Genomic DNA, 22,039 nt, shown 5'->3' on the forward strand with positions numbered 1-22,039 from the left:
TTCTTTATAAATCTTGGTGAAGAAGAGAACTTGGAACTGGGGGACAGGTAACTTCGTGGATTTATCCCCAAAGATTAGAAAGAATAATTTTAGTGTTAACTAATTTTTGTTTACACATTTCAGCAATGCTGAACTCATATATCCTCAGCTTCCTATTTGAAATGAGAATGGGTTAATTAGAACTGAGCTTGTAAAAAGGTGAAAAATCTTTATTGTAGTATAGGCAGATATTTTTACATTTATACACACTTGGGAGTGAGCTACAGAAAATACACTTGCAATTTAGCATTGTATTAGCAAGACTGATGCCGGACACACTGACAGCCCATCTATACAGTTAATTGCTATGTGCAGCAACTCCTGATACATGAAGTTGCCCTGCTGGACCTGAGATAGCAAGACTCAAGAGTCCAGATTTGCCATCCATTTCCTGTCTCCAATTAAAAATAATCCCCCTCTTTTCAGCATTTTCCCAGGCACAGAGAAATGAGAGAACAGCTTCCACAATGGCGGGACACTGGCATCCAAACACAAGAAGATAAAAATTGGGATTAAGGTCTTAAAATCATGTTCTCAGTACAAGGAACAGTAACCTTCTCACAGTAGTTTATTTGGTGGAGAAAACCAATTGTATCCGTAAGAGAAAAACCTTTGTTTTAAATTTTCATGCAGCTTCACAGCTTCTAGTTTGGCCAACCAGTGTTCTTTCAACGTCGAAATTGTCTCAAAAGTTGCTCAATTTTGCGGCGGCTTGTTCAAAACACGAATTTTCTCGAATAGCGTGGTCTCACATTAAGTTTTAAAGTGACCAATTTTCCTCCTTCAATGAGGACAGTCCTTCTTTTGTAAGTTCTGTCCTCCCTCAAAAGTGTCCTCCTACATGTCCTCCTTTTTGATATTGGAAGACTAATCTGTAAATATGTCCATATTTGATCGATGCAGAGTTGATCCATTGCATGTGATGTGACTTATGTGCTTACATGCCTATTTTTAATAATAATTGTAAGAAAAAAGTGCTCATTTAGATACAGATACGTCAAATCACACGCAATGGATTGACTGCATCAATTGAATACGGATATTTGTAGATTAGTCTTCCAATATCAAAAAGGAGGACACTTTTCGAGGGAGGACAGAACTTTACAATAGGACTGTCCTCTCTAAAGGAGCACGATTGGTCACATTACAGTACTTTTTTCTTACAATTATTATTAAAAATTAATAGGCATGTAAGCATAATTGCAATATAAAATATTACAAATGTTTTTATTATGCATATATCATATTATAGTGTATTGTTACAATGAATAAAAAGTTTTAGTTACGATGTTGTTTTCTTCCACTTATTTTTGTCCTTTTCATTGGAAAAATGTTGGTCACCTTAAGTTTATATATACTACTTAAAATAGTTGTTAACACGTACGTCTCAAAAGTGGTTTGTTTTTTGCCAGCCTCAACGCCAGGGGTCAGTCGCGGGAATGGCTTTCACAGGTCAAACGAGATCAAGGGGTGAATTGGCCAGCTGGCTAGAGCGGTCCCGGCCGTACTGCCGCTCTCGCTTTTCCATCTCTCTATGGTTAGGAGCCGGGCGGTCCTCCATCCGGAAATAGGTAGGGGCCCTGATGTTTGCGCAAGGCCAGAAGGTAGTTCCGCTTCCGGTGTGGCGCTATTGCTTCCCCCTGTTGTCCTAGTTGGTTGGTGGGCATTAACTGAGCCAACATGCTGCGGAACATGCTGGTAAGAATCTTATCGGCCTGCAGTCGTAGTGTGGGGCTGGAGGGTTGGGAGAGGAGGGTGAGAGGCGGCGACCGACCAGAAAGCGTGTGGTGGGCGGGAGCGAGAGGGAGAGGGCGGCGTCCCAAGTCACCTTGCCCTTTTCACAGTGCCCTTTTCTCCTGCCGTTACTTTCCGTTCCTTTCCCCTCGCCCCGGGGTGTGCTTGATAAACGTAGGGAGTGGAGAAGCGGGGAAGGTGACCAGGAGATTAGTTAGACAAGCTTTGGTTTTCTCGGTCGCCACCCCTAACTGAGGGCTATTGATGAGTTCATTAACTGCTGTGAGTAAAAACCAAGGCCCTGGTGGCAAGTTTCTGATACTCGGAAGCTTCAGACAGAAAGCTGTACGGAGACGGAAAGGGATTCAGTTTCAGTGGTTCTGAGCTTTACGAGAGTGTCACAGGGCTGTTTAAAAAGCAAGTCGTTCAGTTTGGGGTGGGACTTTAGGAGCAGTTATGGCGGAAGTGTAGCGTTGCTGCCTCAGACGGTTCTGCAGTGGGCTTCACCCTTCCGCCGACTTTGCGCATGTGGAACATGTTCCAAAAATTGTGAAAGAAAAAAAAAAAAAAAGAAAATAACAGTGATCACTTTCTTTTGTAGTACTCAATAAGGTTTTACTAGTTTCTTAATATAGTTTAGAAAGTGGAGTGCGTGTTTGTTTCATTATTTAATTCAATTGGATATATAGTACAAGTCTCTCTTTAAAAGATTTACAACCTATTAAGAATTTTCAGGAAAAATGTATTGAGAGGAGCATTTTCATTAATTAGGAGCCCTGCGAGTTTATTTTGATATCAGGTAATAGATTTTAAAAATATAGTATTCAATAAAAACATTTGAATTTAGTGTATTTTGTAACCCTTCTTTATTTTTGTAATATCGATATCTCAGTATGTTTTCTTCAAGGAACCTGGTTCAATTCAGGGTTTTGTTTGTTTTTTGGGTGCTCTTTTTGTTTTGCTTTTTTTCCATTTTTGCTCAGAATCACCGTGAATTGCTTCTTGAACGTGCTTTTTGGAGACTGCAGAATGTAATATAAGATGGAGAGGATGAACAACAAATTAAAAATCCTAGATATTGGTTTATTACTTTGTTACTGACAAGTTGGGTGTTTTAACCCTCCCTTTTACTTCTATAGTTTTAAATATTGTACATGGTTGGTTTTGAAGGTTTCTGTAAGTTCTACAGCTATTAATTATGTGTGGTTTTTCCATTTCAGGCTCTTCGTCAGATTGCCCAGAGGACCATAAGTACTGCTTCACGCAGGCAGATTGAAAATAAAGTTCCAGAGAAGCAAAAGCTATTTCAGGTACTGAAGTATAAGATATTGTTATTTATAATAATATGATTACCAAAAGGGATATAGAAAGTCAATCTGGAGATGTTTGATTATTAGTGATCCTGTTATATTAGCAAAAGAATAATAAGAAAGTGTTTGTTGATAGCTAACTGGGCATTTCCTATATCCAGGAGACCTTTGAGGAAGAGAAAAAATGAGAGGGAAAGAGTAGTATAGGTCAGAGACATTTTTTTTGGAGGTGTTGTGTTGGGCTGGCACTCAAATGGGTAGTTGCACAGGAATAGGCAAATAGACCATAGGAGGGACCCAGAAATAGACACACACACACACACCACACACACACACACTCTAACGTATTAGCAGTGCTATTTCATATTAGTGGGAAAAGGATAAAAACAATTAGCATTGGAAAGAAAGTAAAGTTAGATCCCTTCAATATTATATATTAAAAGTAAATTGTAGATATGAATGCTTCTCCAAAAAATTAGAATATAGGAAATATCCCCCCCCCCCAGTTTTGTTGAGATATGATTGACAAAAATTGTATATTTAGGTTATACCTGATTTTTGAAAGATACACAATCAAATGTTTAATGTATCTGATGATTACCACAGTCAAGTTAATGAACACACCCATCACCTCATGTAGTTACTTTTTTGTGTGGATTTGTAAGAGCACTTAAGATCTCCTGTCTTAGCCAATTTCAAATGTACAATACAGTCTTATTAATTACTGTAATCACCAAAGGAGAATATTTGTTATCATTGTCAGGGTGGTAAGGCTTTCTAAAGAAGCTATAAAGGAGAAAATGTGCAAGATTCGGTGACATAAAAAATTTTTTTTTTTTTTATACAGGGACAGAGATAGAGTCAGAGAGAGGTATAGATAGGGACAGACAGGAACGGAGAGAGATGAGAAGCATCAATCATCAGTTTTTCGTTTTGACACCTTAGTTGTTCATTGATTGCTTTCTCATATGTGCCTTGACTGCGGGCCTTCAGCAGACCAAGTAACCCCTTGTTCGAGCCAGAGACCTTGGGTCCAAGCTGGTGAGCTTTTTGCTCAAGCCAGATGAGCCCGCGCTCAAGCTGGCGACCTCGGGGTCTTGAACCTGGGTCCTCCTCATCCCAGTCCAACGCTCTATCCCAGCGGTTCTCAACCTGTGCGTCTCGACTCCAGTGGGGGTCGAATGACCAAAACACAGTGGTCGCCTAAAGCCATCAGGGTTGGGACCCACAGGTTGAGAACCGCTGTTTTAGAGGGTATTTGAAAGTATCATTAAAGACAAATTATGTACCCTGTCATCTAGGGCTCCCACTCTTAAGAATCTTTTCTAAAGAAATAGTAGTCTGATTATTTAAAAATAGAATAAAGGCTATTCATTATGGGATTTTTTTTTAATAAATTTTTATTTTAATGGGGTGACATCAATAAATCAGGGTACATATATTCAAAGAAAACATTTCCAGGTTATCTTGTCATTTAGTTCTGTTGCATACCCATCACCCAAAGAGAGATCGTCCTCCCTCACCCTCTATCCAGTTTTCTTTGTACCCCTCCCCCTCTCCCTCCTCCCCTCATTATGGGATTTTAATATCAAATCCCCCAATAACCTAAATACCCATTGAGTACTGGCTAATTCAATTATTTTTTTTGCACAGTGGAATGTTAGTAGCCAATGTAAGTAGTAAAAGGAACAAGGTAGGTTTAAATGGACAGAAATGTTTTTCAAGATAGCATTGAAGGCCCTGGCCGGTTGGCTCAGCGGTAGAGCATCGGCCTGGCGTGCAGGGGATCCAGGTTCGATTCCCGGCCAGGGCACATAGGAGAATCGCCCATTTGCTTCTCCACCCCCTCCCTCCTTCCTCTCTGTCTCTCTCTTCCCCTCCCGCAGCCAAGGCTCCATTGGAGCAAGGATGGCCCGGGCGCTGGGGATGGCTCCTTGGCCTCTGCCCCAGGCGCTAGAGTGGCTCTGGTCGCGGCAGAGCGTCGCCCCTGGTGGGCGTGCCGGGTGGATCCTGGTCGGGCGCATGCGGGAGTCTGTCTGACTGTCTCTCCCCGTTTCCAGCTTCAGAAAAGAAAAAGAAGAAAGAAAAAAAAAGATAGCATTGAACAAAAAATAGTATGTGTTACATTATTATGTAGCGTAACCTCATTTTGTATATTAAGCACATATGTATATAAATTAGAAGATATTACAATATAAGCATTAAAAATTCTTTAAGGACATCTACCATGCATTATGCTGTTAATAGGTTTTCTCATGAGGAGAGGCTTAGTGGGATAGAATAGTTTACTTTTAAAAGTGGTTAGATTATCAGTGGTTTTTTTTTTCTTAATTGTGATCTCTGTTTTTTTGCAAATAAAATTTCAAGTGATAAAAATTTAGATCATCTGTACTACATAAAAGTAGAATAGTTATATTTAACAGATGTATTAAATATCTACTTTATGCTAGGTGCTGACTCAGAGCTAAGGGCAGGTTTATAAGCCCCTCCCCCCCTTTTTTTAAGAAAAAGGATCTCTGTGACTAAATCTAAAGTGCGATGATTACTTTTTTTTAATTGAAAGAAGGTGAGGCAGGGAGGCAGAGAGACAGACTTCTATATGAGCCTCGACCAGACTCCACCCAGCAAACCCTCTACAAAGCGATGTTCTGCCCATCTCAGGCCGCTGTTCCATTGCTTGGCAAGTGAGCTATTTCAGCACCTGAGGCAAGGCCATGGAGCCATCCTCAGTGCCCGGGACCAACCTGCTTGAACCATTCAAATCATGGCTGCAGGAGAAGTGAAGAGACAGAAGGAGGAGGGGTGGAAAAGTAGATGGTTCCTCTCCTGTGTGTACTGACCAGGAATCGAACCTGGGACTTCCAATGCCAGGCTGATGCTCTACCCATGAGCCAACTGGCCAGGGCCTGAGTACTGATTTTTTTTTTTTTTTGTATTTTTCTGAAGCTGGAAACGGGGAGAGACAGTCAGACAGACTCCCGCATGCGCCCCACCGGGATCCACCTGGCATGCCCACCAGGGGCCACGCTCTGCCCACCAGGGGGCGATGCTCTGCCCCTCCAGGGCGTCGCTCTGCCGCGACCAGAGCCACTCTAGCACCTGGGGCAGAGGCCAAGGAGCCATCCCCAGCGCCCGGTCCATCTTTGCTCCAATGGAGCCTTGGCTGCGGGAGGGGAAGAGAGAGACAGAGAGGAAGGAGGGGGGGGTGGAGAAGCAAATGGGCGCTTCTCCTGTGTGTCCTGGCCGGGAATCGAACCTGGGTCCCCCGCACGCCAGGCCGACGCTCTACCGCTGAGCCAACCGGCCAGGGCTAGTACTGATATTTTTAATAATTAAGTTTATCAACTCAATGAGTATATTTTCAAAGCATTCGTACTTAATGTGTTCCATGGGGAGAACATCTTTATTGAATCTCAATTTTAAAAGAAAGAATGTTGACTTCAGAAATTCTTATTTTAAAAGTAATAGCACAGAAACAATTAGGAAAAGTGTAGTCCTCTTTATTTTGAAATTTTAAATATTTTTATTCCAGAGGTTTAAGGAGCCATGTAATTTTATGAATGGATTAATTTTTTTTTTTTTTGAAAGAGAGGTTTAGGAAGGAAGAGTGATGAGAAGGATCAGCTTGTAGTGGCACTTTAGTTGTTCATTGATTGCTTTTTCATATGTGCTTTGACCAAGGTGTGTGTGGGGAGGCTCCAGCTGAGCCAGTGACCATGAGGTCATGTCTGTGATCCCATGTTCAAGCTGGCAACCCCACACTCAAGCTGGGTGAGCCCACCCTCAAGCTGGTGACCTTGGGGTTTTGAACCTGGGTCCTCAGCACCTCAGGTCGATGCTCTGTCCACTGCACCACCACCTGGTCAAGATTGACAGGATTAGTTTTTTAACTTAGTTGGAAATAAATGACATGTATTATTTACTAATACTCTTCTTCTAACCTAGGAGGATAATGGAATTCCAGTGCATCTAAAGGGTGGAGTAGCTGATGCCCTCCTGTATAGAGCTACCATGATTCTTACAGTGGGTGGTAAGACATTTGGAATGCTTGGTCTATAGAAAAGTAATAGTAAGGAAAACCAACACTTTGATTGCTTTTACTATGCCGTGTTTTACTTTAACACAGGCAGTCTGTCTCCAGAATCTGCGAACTTAATGCTTTGCATGTAAAGGTTCAAGAGGGTGATAGATACGTATTATATTAGAGCATTTAAATGTCTTTAAAAATATATAACAATAAAGTTTGATGATTATCTTTTGATAGAGGTAGCTTTCCATTGTGCTATTTCTGCAGGCCTTTGAAGGAATCAAAGATTTTGATTGTGATGCATAATAAAAACATTTTACATCTAAATCCAGTACATATTATTTATGGCAAAACCTGTACAGATCAATACTTACTATTATATGTGAAGTACTTTAAGATTTTTTTCTATGTATTGGGCAGGCCCATTATTCAGTATCAGCAGAAGAATACAGATATACTAGGAGCACAGATGGGCATTTGAATGTACCCAGGGGAGGAAGGGAAACACTATTAGAGTGGTTACTGCCTTCTCATCTATTGGTAGGAATGTCACATACCTGGATTTCTGTAACCGTTGTGTTGTCTATAGTATGTCTTTATTTTAAGATGAAGAAATTATGTTAATTACCCAAGGTAATATTGCTTTAGTTTGGAAAATGTGGGATTTGAGCTCTAATTTTAAAATCCCCCTGCTCATGCCTCGGTGCTGCCTTTGGTGTGAACTGAATACTGTGAATGGGCGTTTAAAGATGAAGATAACAACCAGATAATAACACTGATCTTTCTTGAGATAAAGTCCTAAATTGTTTTTGTCCAATGTGACTATTTTTTAGACATTCTGGTAATTAGTTTTAAAAATAAATTTTTAGTTATTACCTATTCTTACATTAAATTTGATTATTTAAAAATTATATATCACTGTTCCTTGGTTTTACATTGATAATACACTTTTGGGAAGGTTTGTGTATTTTGACCTCTTAATTGGGTTTTGAATCATACTTAGCATTTCTCAGGCAGTTTAGGTAAATATGGAAATAAGCTTTATATATGTTCTTAATCTTAAAATTTTTTTACATCATTTAATTGACAAATACATTATTGTGCTACATCTAACATTTTGTATAGAAGTAATATTGAAACTAAACAAAATGTTTATATATATTTTACATTTTGTCAGCACCTGTCAATATACTTTTCTGTTTCCATAAAAGTAGTCTTATTGCCTGCCTTGCCTTTATCTTACAACTTTGAGCTGGAATATTAGGTTTATACATTTAAATTTTAGAATTTTTTGTTAAATGTTTCTTTTGTTTCTTATTATTTTTTAGGAACAGCATATGCCATATATCAGCTGGCCATGGCTTCATTTCCCAAGAAGCAGGACTGACTTCAGTTTATTCTCCCAGTAATCAGTTGGTTCAATTTCATTCAACTCTCTATGGACCAGTAAGCTGATAAATAACTGAGTTCTTCTTTGGGGATCAATATTTATTGACATGTACTAACTGCCATCAATAAAGCAGTCTTTACCATGCTTTGTCTTATTTTATCACACTTTAGGATATAAATAATTTTTTTTTTTTTTTTCTGAAGCTGGAAACGGGGAGAGACAGACAGACTCCCACATGCGCCCGACTGGGAGCCACCTGGCACGCCCACCAGGGGGCGACGCTCTGCCCCTCCGGGGCGTCGCTCTGTTGCCACCAGAGCCACTCTAGCGCCTGGGGCAGAGGCCACGGAGCCATCCCCAGCGCCCAGGCCATCTTTGCTCCAATGGAGCCTCGCTGTGGGAGGGGAAGAGAGAGAGAGAGGAAGGAGAGAGGGAGGGGTGGAGAAGCAGATGGGCGCTTCTCCTGTGTGCCCTGGCCGGGAATCGAACCCGGGACTTCTGCACGCCAGGCCGACGGTCTACCACTGAGCCAACCGGCCAGGGCCAGGATATAAATAATTTTCAGCTTTTGATCAGTCTTATAAATTTTAGTAAAGGAGCAAAAAATTACTCTTTTGTCATTAAGCTTGTATAAAGTACCATTGTGATACTATTTTAGCAAATTTTTATTTTTAAATGCTCAGAATTATATGGTGGATGATCTTCAGCTTTAACTGAGCTTGCCACTTGAAAGTCCCACCCCTCCCTGTACTATATCCTTGGATATGCTAAAACCTGAGGTTAATGAAAGCAGGCTATTTTTGGTAAGTAAGGGTTCAAGTTTTTTCTCTTAGCTATGTGAGTATATTTTTAAATGTTGGATGTAATCTATAGTTTAGAACTAGTCTTCAGTAGAGTAGCTATAAAATAATTCAGTATTTTATTTTTATATAGTGGGTTTCTATTGTGTTACATTTATCCATAACTTTTCTTAAATACTTAGTTTATTTCTAAGTTATCTTCTCAGGGAACTTGTTAGACTTTGTCATCTCCGCAAAGTATACATTTGTAACACTATATAATGACTAGAGTATAGATGCATCAGATCTAGGGGAAATCTATTAGTAAGAGTTTTATAATAAACAGTGTCTGGATAAAATGGATAAAAATAGTGTATTTAGAAAAAAATGAATAAAATGTAAAGTTGGCAAACTAAGCCTTTTCCTGTTAAGACATTGAGGCTTAGGGTACAAATACATCTCAAAAGGTACCTTAAAAAAGGGATTTTGGTAGCCATACTATAAAACCTGCCACTAGATGCATGGATCTGTCAAACCTCTGACCATCTTATTTCTAACATCAGAGAACACTGCTTCTGAAGAGAGTAGACATTTGAAAGACTGAGAAAGTTCTTAAGGTGGTCTGGAATCTGGTTAATTCAGGGCTAAAAGGCAATCACTGACAATATTTTAAAACTATTTATTAGTATCTTACAAAGGATTTCTTAAACATGATTGAAATAATTTTATGACAAGTGAGAGACTATTGTATAGTAAAAAGAAAAATAGCTTAATATCCTCTACAACCTCATGTCTTCATATTATGAGAGGTGCTTTAATATTTCTGGTAGAACCTACTGAAGCAATTGATAAAAGTTTTTGGTTGTTAAAATGTTCTGTTTGGGCTATGTTACCATGGCAATCATGGACAAAGTAAAAGAGTTAAATAGTTAAGGAACTTAAAAAGTTTTTTTGCTTTGATAAAATATTTGCTTTTTGCCCTAAAATTCTGCATTGTCAGCGGGAGTGGAGATGGGGAGGTGGGCGAGAGGCAAGATTGCATGACAGCAGCTGCTGAATAGAATCCTGTGAAAGTATCTGCTGCACTTAACTATTGATAGATTTCAAAGACTAACCGAAGGTCCACAGAAATTAGAAGTGTGTTGCCTTCAGGAAACAAAACAACAGTCACTCCAATCTCCTTTTTGTCTTACTGCCCAGTATCCTTTAGAAAATTGTCTCTGTCATTAGAGGGAATTCCATGGTGATGTTATCCCACTATAACTATGGGAGGGGGAGGTATAGTTAAGTGAAATTTTCTTAAAATTAGTACTTTGCACAAAATTAATTTGTGATCTGGAGCTCTTCCAGGTGAAGTTTAATTGCATTTAGAGGTGAAAAAGACTAAAGCTTGGAGAGGGCAAGCCCTTTACCCAAAGCTACGAATAAATGGCAGCACAAGATTTTAGACCCAGTTTTATCAGATTTTTACAGTTCATGGTCTTTCTAGTATATTTTATCTTACCAGGTATTTAGTTACCAACTAGTATAGCTTCAGTATACTGTTCTTTCTTTTTTTTACTTGCATTTATTTGGGTGACATTGGTTAATAAAATTATACAGGTTTCAGGTCTACAATTCTATAATACATCAACTGTATATTGCATTGTGTGCTCACCGCCCCAGGTCAAGTCTCCGTCCATCACCATCTATTATCCCTTTGTCTTCCTTCACACCACCACCCCCTTCAATATACTGTTAATAAAAATGTATATAAATATGCCTGCACTACAGACTTACATTCCCTGTAGTCAAAAGTCTTAAAAGAGTGATCAGTACAGTCTCCAGTTCCATTATTCAGGTTCACGTTGATCTCTATACACGATTTGCAGTCTACCTACCTATTTAACATTTGTCTCTTCCACTTGATATTTGAGATCCAAACTCAGTGCTCTCATCACGAGGCATATACCTCTGCCGCCTCTTGGAGCCTGTATACCCATTCCTGGCACCCTGGGAAAGCACCCTAGGTTGTGCTGGAAACTTTGATGTTCTCCTGTTTGCTCCCCATGTTCCCTGTACTCATCTGTATCAAGAGTTTCATTCCTTTGAATTTGACTTCAGATGTGAATTACAATTTTTGATAAGATTCAGAACCAGTATAACGTTGCTAATTACACAGATGATGGAGTCAGAAGAGCCAGCTTCCAGCCTTGGATTTCTGTGGGTGGCCAACCTTTCTAAGCCTGTATCCTCATGTCTAAGAATGAAATAATACCTAGAGCATATAGTTATTCTAATGCATGTGAAGTACAAATGACCGTTATTGACACATGCCAAGTATGCAAAAATACCCGGTATATCTGTTGTTCGTTCTGAGGAAGGAACTGTTTTTTTCAACTCATTCCTATGAACTTGGCACAGAGAAGGGACTAAAAACGGGTCAGGGCTGGTAGGTTCACAATGTCATCCATGTCCTAGGTGACTTCTGTCTTGGCTCTGCTGTCCTTGGAGAATGGCTTTCATTCTCCTGGTAAAATGGCTGTTGGGTCTCCAGCTGTTTTGTTTTTTTTCCTGCAGGAAGAACAATTGGTGCACATGCTAAATTAGTGAGCTTTTAGAGGAGCTTCAGAAGACCCACACAAAGACTAGTTTACATCTCTTTGGCCAGACCTTTGTCACATGATCATGCTTGGATTTAAGGAGGCCAAGAAATGTTTTAGCTGGGCATATTGCCAAACAAAATTGGAGTTTTATTTAATAAGAAGGGGAGACTGGGTATTTAGTTGGCAACTAACAGTCTTTCTGCCAGCCAGTTTGTTTTGTAAAAGAATGAAGTCAACACTGGAGGACATAGGACCTAGAAACATTGGTTCCTAGCGATAGTCGTTTCTATGCTCACATCCATGCCTGTTCTTAGGCTTGGTTGGATTCCAATGACCAATAATTTTTCCTTTTTGCTTAAGTTATTTCAGGTAGGGTTCTCAGCCAGGAACCAAGCAAAGCAGGATTTCCTGAGTTTCCCACCTATTGTACTATTTAATGAAACCACAACACTATCATTTACCCTAAACAGTAGTTAGGTGCTTAATAAATGGTAGCTATTACTGGTTTCCCACAGGTATGTTACTTGGAGAACAGATGCTAATAGAGAATACAGGAATGATAAAAACATGAATTATGATGCTGCTGTAGCCAGTTTGCTTCAAGTTTGCAGAATTCCTCCTGTTTGATAGAGGTATACACAAGTAGAGGTATACACAAGTTCACAGGCATATAGCTTGGGGCTCCCTCTTCCTGGGGCTTGGTATACATTCATGTGGATGTAGAGAGCAACATCTTGTTATCCAGTACCCTTTCTTTTTAAGATTTTATTTATTGATTTTAGAAAGAGAAAAGCAGGGGTAAGGAGTATGTGCCTTGACCAGGCAAGCCCAGGGTTTTGAACTGGCGACCTCAGCATTCCAAGTTGATGCTTTATCCACTGCAGCAGCACAGTTCAGGCCCAGGACTTTTATGTATACATCAGATCACTAATTTAATAGATATTGAGTCCCTACTGTGTGCCAGACCCTACTATAGGTGCCTAGGAATCCTCAGTGAAGAAAGTATGCCTTCAGAGTTTACATTATAGTGAGGAGTGGCAGAGATGACAGTTAATAAATATAAATTTTACAGCATGTTAGGAGGTAATATGTTCAATGGGGAACAGACTAAAGGGGAAGCTGGTATAGGGTAGGCTGATGAGTAGCAATAGGAAATAAGACGTGAGGATAGGCTTTACTAGGCAGGTCAGATTTAAATAGAGTATTGAGGGAGCTAATCAATAAGATTTATGGGGAAAAGGCATAAGAAGAGGGAACAGCTTAGAGCAAATACCCTAAGGTGCCTGGCATGTTCAAGGAACAAGAAGGCAGGAGCAGTTGTTGCTGAGTGAGGGAAATGTCAGGTAGGGTGGGGCCACACTAAGCAGGGCTTTGTAAGCTATTTGGAAGGACTTCGGTTTTTATTTTGTGTGATGTAGGGCACCCATTGCAGGGTTTCGCAAAGAGAGACATGTTGTAAAGTGTATTAGGTTTGCAGTTGTGTTGAAATGGACCAGAGGGGACCCAGGGTTGGAGTAGGCAAACCTGCTAGGAAGGTACTACAGCAATCCAGGTGAGAAATGATGGAGACTAAAAACAGGTGTTAATCATGGAGATGATGAAAAGTCAGGTTGTGACCAGAGGATGCTCTTTATCAACCACCTCCTAGACTTTGCCCTTCCCCCTCCATCCATCCAGCAATTACTTGTTGACAGCCTACTTTGTGTAAGGCTGGGTTGTAGGCTCTGAGAATACAGATCAGCTCTGTGAACTTGATCAGCAAGTTTCACGGAGTTTACATTCTGGTCAGTAGAGACAGATGAGTTTGTAAGCATGATAATGGTCTACAATAGGAGCTGCTATAAAGGAATCAACAGTGCGATCTCAGGAAAAACGGTGGAGTGGAAGCTAGAAAAGATCTCAGAGGAAGTGACGTTTGAGTTTAGAAGAAAAGGAGCCAGCTATGCTACAGATTGAAGAAAAGCAGGAAGGGAAATTGTTTTTCATGGTGAATTACAGAAAGACCAGTGCCTGGACAAAGGGAGCCGGAGAAAGAAAGCAATAACTGTTATCTCTTCCCCAAAGACTTGCTCAACAAATGTTGGATCTTTTCCGGTTTCATAATATACATCACATTCTGGTAACCACTGTATTGATTTAACAAGAAGTTGGAACATAAACTAACATTTGGACATTCTATCCCATCCAGTTGTTACTATAGTTAGAACTAGAAGCTGAGGAAATACAGTCAGTGAGAAATCAAACAGCCATTATATTGAACTAGATTTCAAATTGAGTTCTGTCTCATTTAAAACCCATTTTAAGAAATCTACTGTGTTCCATCTTACTCAGGACAACTTCACTGGTTGATTCCCCTACAGATTATTCTGTTTGAATACTGTTATCACTGGTTATGTTTGGTAAATCTTCGTCTTAATGACTGGCAACTTTTTATTCTCTTTTTCTGACTCCTGTGAAGCTGGCCTGCTTCAACTACCCATCTCAATTGAAAGTCTAGTTTTACAACTGCTAGTCACCATTAAAAAATCTTTTTCATTGATTTGAGAGAAAGGGGAAGGGGAAGGGGAAGGGGAAGAGAGAGACAGAGATTCATTTTACTTAGTTCCATTTAGTTGTATAGTCATTGTTTCTCCTATGTGCCTTGACTGGGGGTCAAACCTGTGACCTCTGGTGCACTGGGTCAAGACTTGCTGAACCACTGGCCAGGGCCACCATTTTTTCTATGGCAACCTATGACCCTGGACGGTTGGCTCAGCGGTAGAGTGTCAGCCCAGTATGTGGAAGTCCTGGGTTCAATTCCTGGTCAGGGCACACAAGAAAAGCGCCCATCTGCTTCTCCACCCTACCCCTTCTTCCTCTCTATCTCTCTCTTCCCCTCCCTCAGCCAAGGCTCCACTGGAGCAGAGTTGGACCTGGTGCTGAGGATGGCTCCATGGCCTCCACCTCAGGCGCTAGAATGGCTCCGGCCACAACAGAGCAACACCCCAGATGGGCAGAGCATCACCCTCTGGTGGGCATGCTGGGTGGATCCCGGTCGGGCACATGCGGGAGTCTGTCTATCTCCCTGATTCTAACTTTGGAAAAATACAAAAAAAAAAAAAAAGCAACTTCTTCAAGAATATGTTTTGAAGGAGTCGTCTCATTAATGAAGAAAACCAATCAAAACCCAAGACATATTCTAAAGTTTTATCTTTGCACATAATATTCCAGAGGTGAAATATGATTGAGTGTTTAGTTAGATTGCTTGAAAAACTAGAGAACTGTTTTCTGAAACAGTAATTTCAAAGCATATATGAAGTCTGCTAGAGGAAGAGGAACTCATAATACTAGATTTTGGAGCCTCAGTACTAGAACATTGTGTGTGTATGTGTGCTATTTCCTTGAATTCAGAGATTTTCTGACCTCCAATTCTGAGATTATATGATTCCCTTCGTTGACCTCTTCTAGGAGGCTATCATCTTCCCTCTGGGTATTTGCTAAAAAAGTACTCTCTTGGCATTATTCTGATGATTAAAGGCTGATATCCTTGTTTGACTTACTGGTATTACATCTCTTTCCAGGACATTGTACCTCAATTAATGCACTTAGCTGAAATGTTTATAACCATTAATATTGAATGCTTTACCCATAGTGCTTTTTCTTAAAACAGTATCTGCCTTAGGAAATCAGTATGTAATTAGCCATTTTGACTATTTCAATGAAAACAACAACAACAACAACAAAAAAACATCTTTACAGGTCATTTTCCCACCTTGATTCTATCCTAATGTTATAATGATTTTTTTAAAAAGATTTCTTTCCACTTTAGCTGGAACATAGTAAAAAGGAATAGACCAGAAATTCTGGTCATGTATGAGGAGCTAGGAGTCTCTTTTTTGTTTCCCTGTGTTGATACTTATCAGTAAAAGTCTAGACAAAGAGCAACTGACAGAACTTCACAGGATTGAAAGATAGAAAAGTGAACAAAATATATTTCTCTAAAAGCAATTTGAGCAGCTTATGTTAAAGAATAAATGTGTGATAAATGGTTTTTAACTGGTAGAAGTGGGTGTTTATTATAGATGATTAATAAGCATGCTAAGAAAAAGAAAGGTGTGTATATAGAGTGCTTAATAACTACAATGCATATCTTGTATTACTATTTCAGAAGCATTTTCTTAGCTAATTCATTCAGAGTCAGTACAATATGGAATAGAGAGGAATGTTTCCAATAGCCTTCTAATTTTTGTTCTATGTATAAATAGCTGAAGCACATGAGTGCTTTTAGGACTCTACTTTTTTTAATTTATTGATTTTACAGAGAGAAAGGAAGGGGTGTGGGAGAGAGAACATCGATTTGTTCCACTTATTTATGCATTCATTGGTTGATTCTTATATGTGTCCTGACTGGGCATCAAATGTACAATCCTGATATATCAGGTTGATGCTCTAACCAACTGAGCTACCCAGCCAGGGCCTAGCTACTTCTTATCTTGGCTCATTTTTTCAGAGTTCCTTTCTCAGCATGTCAGAAATGTGACCTCCAGGAAACTCGTTTTTCCCAGCTTCCCCACCTGTATTAGTTCGCTCAGGCTGCCATAACACAATACCATGGACTGGGTGCCTTAAACAGCAGAAATTTGTTTTCTCACAGTTCTAGGAGGTAGAAGTCCCAGATTAATGTGCCAGCCAATTCAGTTCCTAGTGAAGCCCCTTTCTCGGCTTCTAGATGTTTGATTACTTGTTGATGCTTACTTGTCTTCATGTATCCTTTCTTCTGTGACACCATAGAGGGAGCTCTGGCATCTCTTCCTCTTAGAATACAGATCTTATTGGATTAGGGTCCAACTCTTATGACTTCATTTAACTATAATTGCTTCCTTAAAGACCCTATCTCCAAGTACAGTCACATTAAGAGTTAAGGCTTTAACTTGTGAGTTAAGGCTTTAACTTGTGAATTTTGAAGGAACACACCTGAAAGAAAATGTAAGTTATGTTTGGTCCCACATTTAAAAATTTCAAGAAAGGGCTTTGACTGGTTTAGGATCCATTAACTGAAAATACCATTATTGACTAATTTGTTTCAAAGCTTACTCCTTGCCAATATATGCCTTCTATTTAAGGAGCTAATACTCTGTTTGAAAAGTTTCTCACATGTTAAATATATAATTTTATAAACTTACAGTATTATACATCTATAGACTTATAATACTATATGCACTTGATATGTTCAATCAAGTGTGAGTAGATGTTAAACATGCATAAAGAATACAGTTATTTTTCAAGAATAACATATATAGCGTGGACAAGTTCTGCCGGGGGTGAGGACGACGGAGATGCAAAGACCCAACTCTGGGGACCAGGTTCAGTGACGCAGATCCACTTTATTCAGGAATTAAGCTAGCTTATATACATGGGTTCAGCCAATATGATGTTACAGCGTGTTCCTCAAAGCCAAGGTTGAAAAGATCAGGGAGCTGCGTGGTTGGTGATGTCACTTCCTTATAGCGGGTGAGCTTCCTTCCTGGGGCTGCCCAGGAGGCTTCTGGGAGCTGGAGTATTCTCACAGCATTGCATCAGCCACAGCTGCTAGGAATGTGTTCTGCGCTCCACCCACACCTCTCCCTTCTCTTTTAATTAAGGCCAATTGGACTTGATGAATGAGCTTGCTGCTGTTGTAGCTTCTGAATGCTAAGCATTATGCAACGGAATCCTAGTAGAACTAAAACAACTATAATACCTATTATACTATATGCTAATAGATTAGCTGGATTAAACAATGAGGCAAACTTCTGTAATGTTTGACTAGTTAGGAAATAGAACGGGGGTCTTAAACAGGGGATTCCTCCTAGGGGTTGGGATGTCATTTCTCTCCTCCTATTGTGTTACAGAGACCTTCTAGGTGCCATTAAACACAGTTCCATTTTGATTGTAAAAAATGGACGTAGGTCCATGCATGCCCCCTTCCCACAAAGATCCCAGTGTCCAAACACAGAACGGATGGCTTGCCATGGGCTGTGTACTGCATATGGTTGCATTCCATCTCTCAGCTTCTGAAACTGGAGGGTTTGCAGGTGTAGGAGGTGTGTTGGTGGGGTCATCTTGGGACACCAGGAGTAGCCGTACATCCCTTCCTGGGATCCAAATTGGATGCAAGCTATTTTCTGGAAAAACACAAGCATAACCTCTCCCTTGTGTTAGAATGGGGTGCAGTCCCTGCCACTGAGCTGTGGCTGGGTCCTTCCAGCGTAATAATGGCAACAGGGTCGGTTGGCTACAAAGGCCTCCCCAATGTTTATAAGCAGGAGTTACTCCTTCAAAATCAAAAGTTAAATAATTGAGAATGAATATAGCACTGAGGAGCACTTCTCCAGGTGAGGCCCCAGGCATTTCCCCCCTTTCTTTTTGAATTTGAAGCTTGATGTCTCTGTGTCACTGTTCTACAAGGGCTTGTCCTTGGGGATTATAAGGAATACCAAGGTGGTGTGTGATTTGCCATTGGGCATTCAGATTAGTTAAGAGCTGCTGGTAACATTCTTCTAAGATCATAGGATCGACATGAGCTATTAATATGTTGTCCATATAATGGTAGATGAGGCATCGTTCCTGTAATGGTTGTGTTGCCATGCTTACATAGTACTGGCAAATGGTGGGGCTATTTTTCATGCCTTGTGGTAGGACTGTCCATTGATACCTTTGAGCTGGAAGGGCATGATTAATAGAAGGAAAGCAAAATAAGGCCTGTCCTCCAGATGAAGGGGGATTGAGAAAAAACAATCTTTGATGTCTAGAATTTTAATATGGGCAGCCTGTGGCACTGCAGAAGGATGTGGCAAGCCTGGTTGTCAAGTGCCCATCTTTGCCATGTGCTTGTTAATAGCCCTTAAATCATGAAAGAATCTCCATTTTCCAGATGCCTTTTTCTGAATTACAAAAACAGGTGAATTATGAGGACTAGTGGAAGGCTCAATATGTTTGTTGCTGAACTAGTTTGTGTAACTCTTAATTTAGAGGCTGTTAATGGCCACTGCTCAACCCAAATTGGTTGGTCGGTATCCCATGTGAGTTTGGTGGGTTCTGGAGGTTTTTTTTTTTTTTTTTTTTTTTTTTCATTTTTCTGAAGCTGGAAACAGGGAGAGACAGTCAGACAGACTCCCGCATGCGCCCGACCGGGATCCACCTGGCACGCCCACCATGGGGCGACGCTCTGCCCACCAGGGGGCGATGCTCTGCCCATCCTGGGCGTCGCCATATTGCGACCAGAGCCACTCTAGCGCCTGAGGCAGAGGCCACAGAGCCATCCCCAGCGCCCGGGCCATCTTTGCTCCAATGGAGCCTTGGCTGCGGGAGGGGAAGAGAGAGACAGAGAGGAAAGCGCGGCGGAGGGGTGGAGAAGCAAATGGGCGCTTCTCCTATGTGCCCTGGCCGGGAATCGAACCCGGGTCCTCCGCACGCTAGGCCGACGCTCTACCGCTGAGCCAACCGGCCAGGGCCGGGTTCTGGAGTTTTTAACTGAGCAGTGGCCTTTAGAATTGGGGGGGGGGGGGGCTGGCTGGTAATAGAGACACAAAGTAAAGACAGCACATCCCATCCCCAAAGTGTATGTGGCAATTCAGTCATAAATAAAGGACTGAAAACTCCAGTCACCCCGTCAGGATCTGTCCAATGGAGTGGCTGGATGGCTTGTTGGGCTGGTCGTACTCCACTAACTCCTTGTACTAAGGGTCCGGACCGCGTGGCCCAGTCTTCCTTTTTATCTTCCTCTGTGATTACAGAAACATCAGCACCAGAATCTATGAGCCCAAGGATGGGATGGCCCTCTACTCGCAGGGTTAGAAAGGCCTTATTCTGGGTTAAGGGTAAGGCCCAATAGACTCCTGTGGGGCGTTGCTCTCTTATGGGCGGGGCTGAGAGCTGCCCTGCTTCCCATTTAAAGGCTCTCGAGGCTTTCCATCCTGGGTGGTGGTTGAGCGACAATCTTGCTTCCAGTGAAATCCCTTTCTACAATGGGGGCACACAGAAGGTGGCTTTTTATTGTTCTTTCCTTTCCTGTTAGGGCACTGCCACACAAAATGTCCTGTGCCCTTGCATTCAAAGCAGGCTCCTTGTGTCAGTTGGCTTCCCTGATGGGAGACACTAAACTGGGCTGCAAGAGCGGTAGCGAGGGCCTCCGCTTAGTTGCTGCCCGCATCTCTGCAGGCAAGGACCCAATCATCTAGGGCGCAGCTCTAATTGGCCCTATTGCCTGTCTGCACTCTCCATTGGCGCCTTCCCACACCAATTCTTTAGTTAGAGCATCGGCTGCATCAGTGTGCTTAACTTTATGCTTTATAGCTTCTTGGACCCTTCCTAGAAAATCTGAAAAAGTTTTGTTGGGACCCTGGAGCAATTTGGAAAGGGCGCCAGTTGTGGACAAGTCCTGCCGGGGGGAGAGGACAACGGAGACGCAAAGACCTGACTCTGGGGACAAGGTTCAGTGACACAGATCCACTTTATTCAGGAAGTAAGCTAGTTTATATACATGGGTTCAGCCTATAGGATGTTACAGCGTGTTCTTCATAGCCATTGGCTGAAAAGATCAGGGAGCTGCGTGGTTGGCGCTGAGTCACTTCCATATAGCGGTGAGCTCCCTTCCTGGGTATGCCCAGGAGGCTTCTGGGAGCTGGAGTGTTCTCACAGCATTGCATCAGCCACAGCTGCTAGGAATGTGTTCTGCACTCCACCTACAATCTAGAAAATATCTTGGTAGATGAGAAAAACAAGTTAATTGCAAATTTGTGTTTTTTTGGCATCTGAATATCCATTGCAGCATTTCTTGATTTTTCTGATGGGGTGCTGCTGAGAGCAGGAGGAAGTATGATTAGAGAATGTCTGAAGATTTAGGCAGTTGCATTTAGGATGGACCAGAATTGTCCTCCTGAGTGAGAGTGAGGGTGGCAGGGGGTGCTAATAGAATGTATTAACAGTAACCCAGTGTCTTATAAGTTACATTTTGTGTAAGAAAGGGAGTAACTGCCAGGAAGATTGCAGAACTAAAAGAAGAATAGGTAGGTTTGTAAACAGGGTCAGATACATTATTCTTAGATTTCTACTTTTAATAATAAGAGAAAAAAATTGACAATGGATATGCTCTAGGACTAGAAGTTATAATTTACAGTTGTAGCATTTTTCTTTAAGAAGTGACCCCAACCTCCACATTTAAGAACATGAGAGTGGTAGAAAAGAGAAGAGCTGCTTAGGAAACATGAAGTAGTTAACGCTGCTGTTCTGCTGAAGGTCTCATCAACTTGGGAGCCAGTCAAGGTCACGTTTGTATTAGTGTCCAAATAACTATGATTCTGAGCTCCCATCTGCCTGCTATCCTTCACGTTGTCCTAATTCATTTTTGTGAGACATTGGCACATCGCAGGCCCAGGAACATGATCTTCCATATTCATCTCTTCTTCCCTTCTTGTCAAACTGCTTCACCAACACCAAGAGAAATAAACTCAGCCAGGCACTGCTCTGCGCAAGAGTCTGCCTTTGCGTGCTCCAAAACCTACCTTTCCTGGTGTCCCAGGACAGAATTGTTTGTATGAGGAAAAGGGGAGCACTTTACCTTCATGTATTCATTCAACAAACATTGAAATGCTTACTCTGAACCTGGCAAGGGTCTAGGCCTTGAGGTGTAAGTATATCCATAAATAAGACACAAAATCTCTGCTTACAGTGAATTATATCCTAGCTATGCTCCTTCAGCAAGGCCTTTAGAGAGTAATTTTGGAAGTCAGTCTTAAGTTTTTGGTGAAGATGACTGTTTTAACTTTGGGCTTCTGTTAGCACCAGTAAGACATTCATGTGTCACCAAAGAAACAACTGTTTTTATTCGCAATGTCCCAAGCCATACTGAGAGAATTGACATTTTTGTTTTGTTGATGGAACAAAAAGTATTCAAAGCTTTAACTCTACCTGTTGCAGTGACAACCTTTCACATGATTCCAGAGCCTCAGCCTTTGCATTGATCGTCACTTAGCCTATTGTTGAGGATTTTCCCAGAACAAAATGAGAGCTTGTCCCTAAATGAGTACATAAGTCGGGAACTCTTGCAAAACAGAATGCAGCTCCACTTTTGATATGACAAGGATTTTTGGCATTTGATACATGCATGAAGATTTCAAAGTTCTTAGGATCACATTTTAATTGGATTCAAATTCAGA

General features: G+C 41.1%; 1 protein-coding gene across 2 annotated transcripts; it reads left to right on the forward strand.

The window, feature by feature from the left end:
* Positions 1 to 1,600: 1,600 nt before the first annotated feature.
* COX7A2 (cytochrome c oxidase subunit 7A2) lies at positions 1,601 to 8,659 on the forward strand. 2 transcript variants are annotated; one of them, XM_066361360.1, is made up of 4 exons: positions 1,601 to 1,737; positions 2,994 to 3,083; positions 7,029 to 7,113; positions 8,439 to 8,659. In XM_066361360.1, exons 1-4 carry the CDS (start codon positions 1,720 to 1,722, stop codon positions 8,495 to 8,497), a joined length of 252 nt encoding a protein of 83 aa, XP_066217457.1. In that variant the 5' UTR covers positions 1,601 to 1,719; the 3' UTR covers positions 8,498 to 8,659. The 2 variants fall into 2 exon arrangements, with proteins under 2 accessions (XP_066217457.1, XP_066217456.1); XM_066361359.1 differs by having other exon boundaries at positions 7,029 to 7,106.
* Positions 8,660 to 22,039: the final 13,380 nt, after the last annotated feature.

Source organism: Saccopteryx leptura, chromosome 1 (assembly GCF_036850995.1).
Source record: "Saccopteryx leptura isolate mSacLep1 chromosome 1, mSacLep1_pri_phased_curated, whole genome shotgun sequence".
In the NCBI taxonomy this organism is placed as follows: domain Eukaryota; kingdom Metazoa; phylum Chordata; class Mammalia; order Chiroptera; family Emballonuridae; genus Saccopteryx; species Saccopteryx leptura.

What these genes read in the sequence shown, in the direction of transcription:
- COX7A2 (XM_066361359.1), top strand. An exon ending in AGAAGCAAAAGCTATTTCAG is followed by an intron (nt 3,084 to 7,028) that starts GTACTGAAGTAT and finishes CTTCTAACCTAG; the next exon opens with GAGGATAATGGAATTCCAGT. An exon ending in GAGCTACCATGATTCTTACA is followed by an intron (nt 7,107 to 8,438) that starts GTGGGTGGTAAG and finishes ATTATTTTTTAG; the next exon opens with GAACAGCATATGCCATATAT.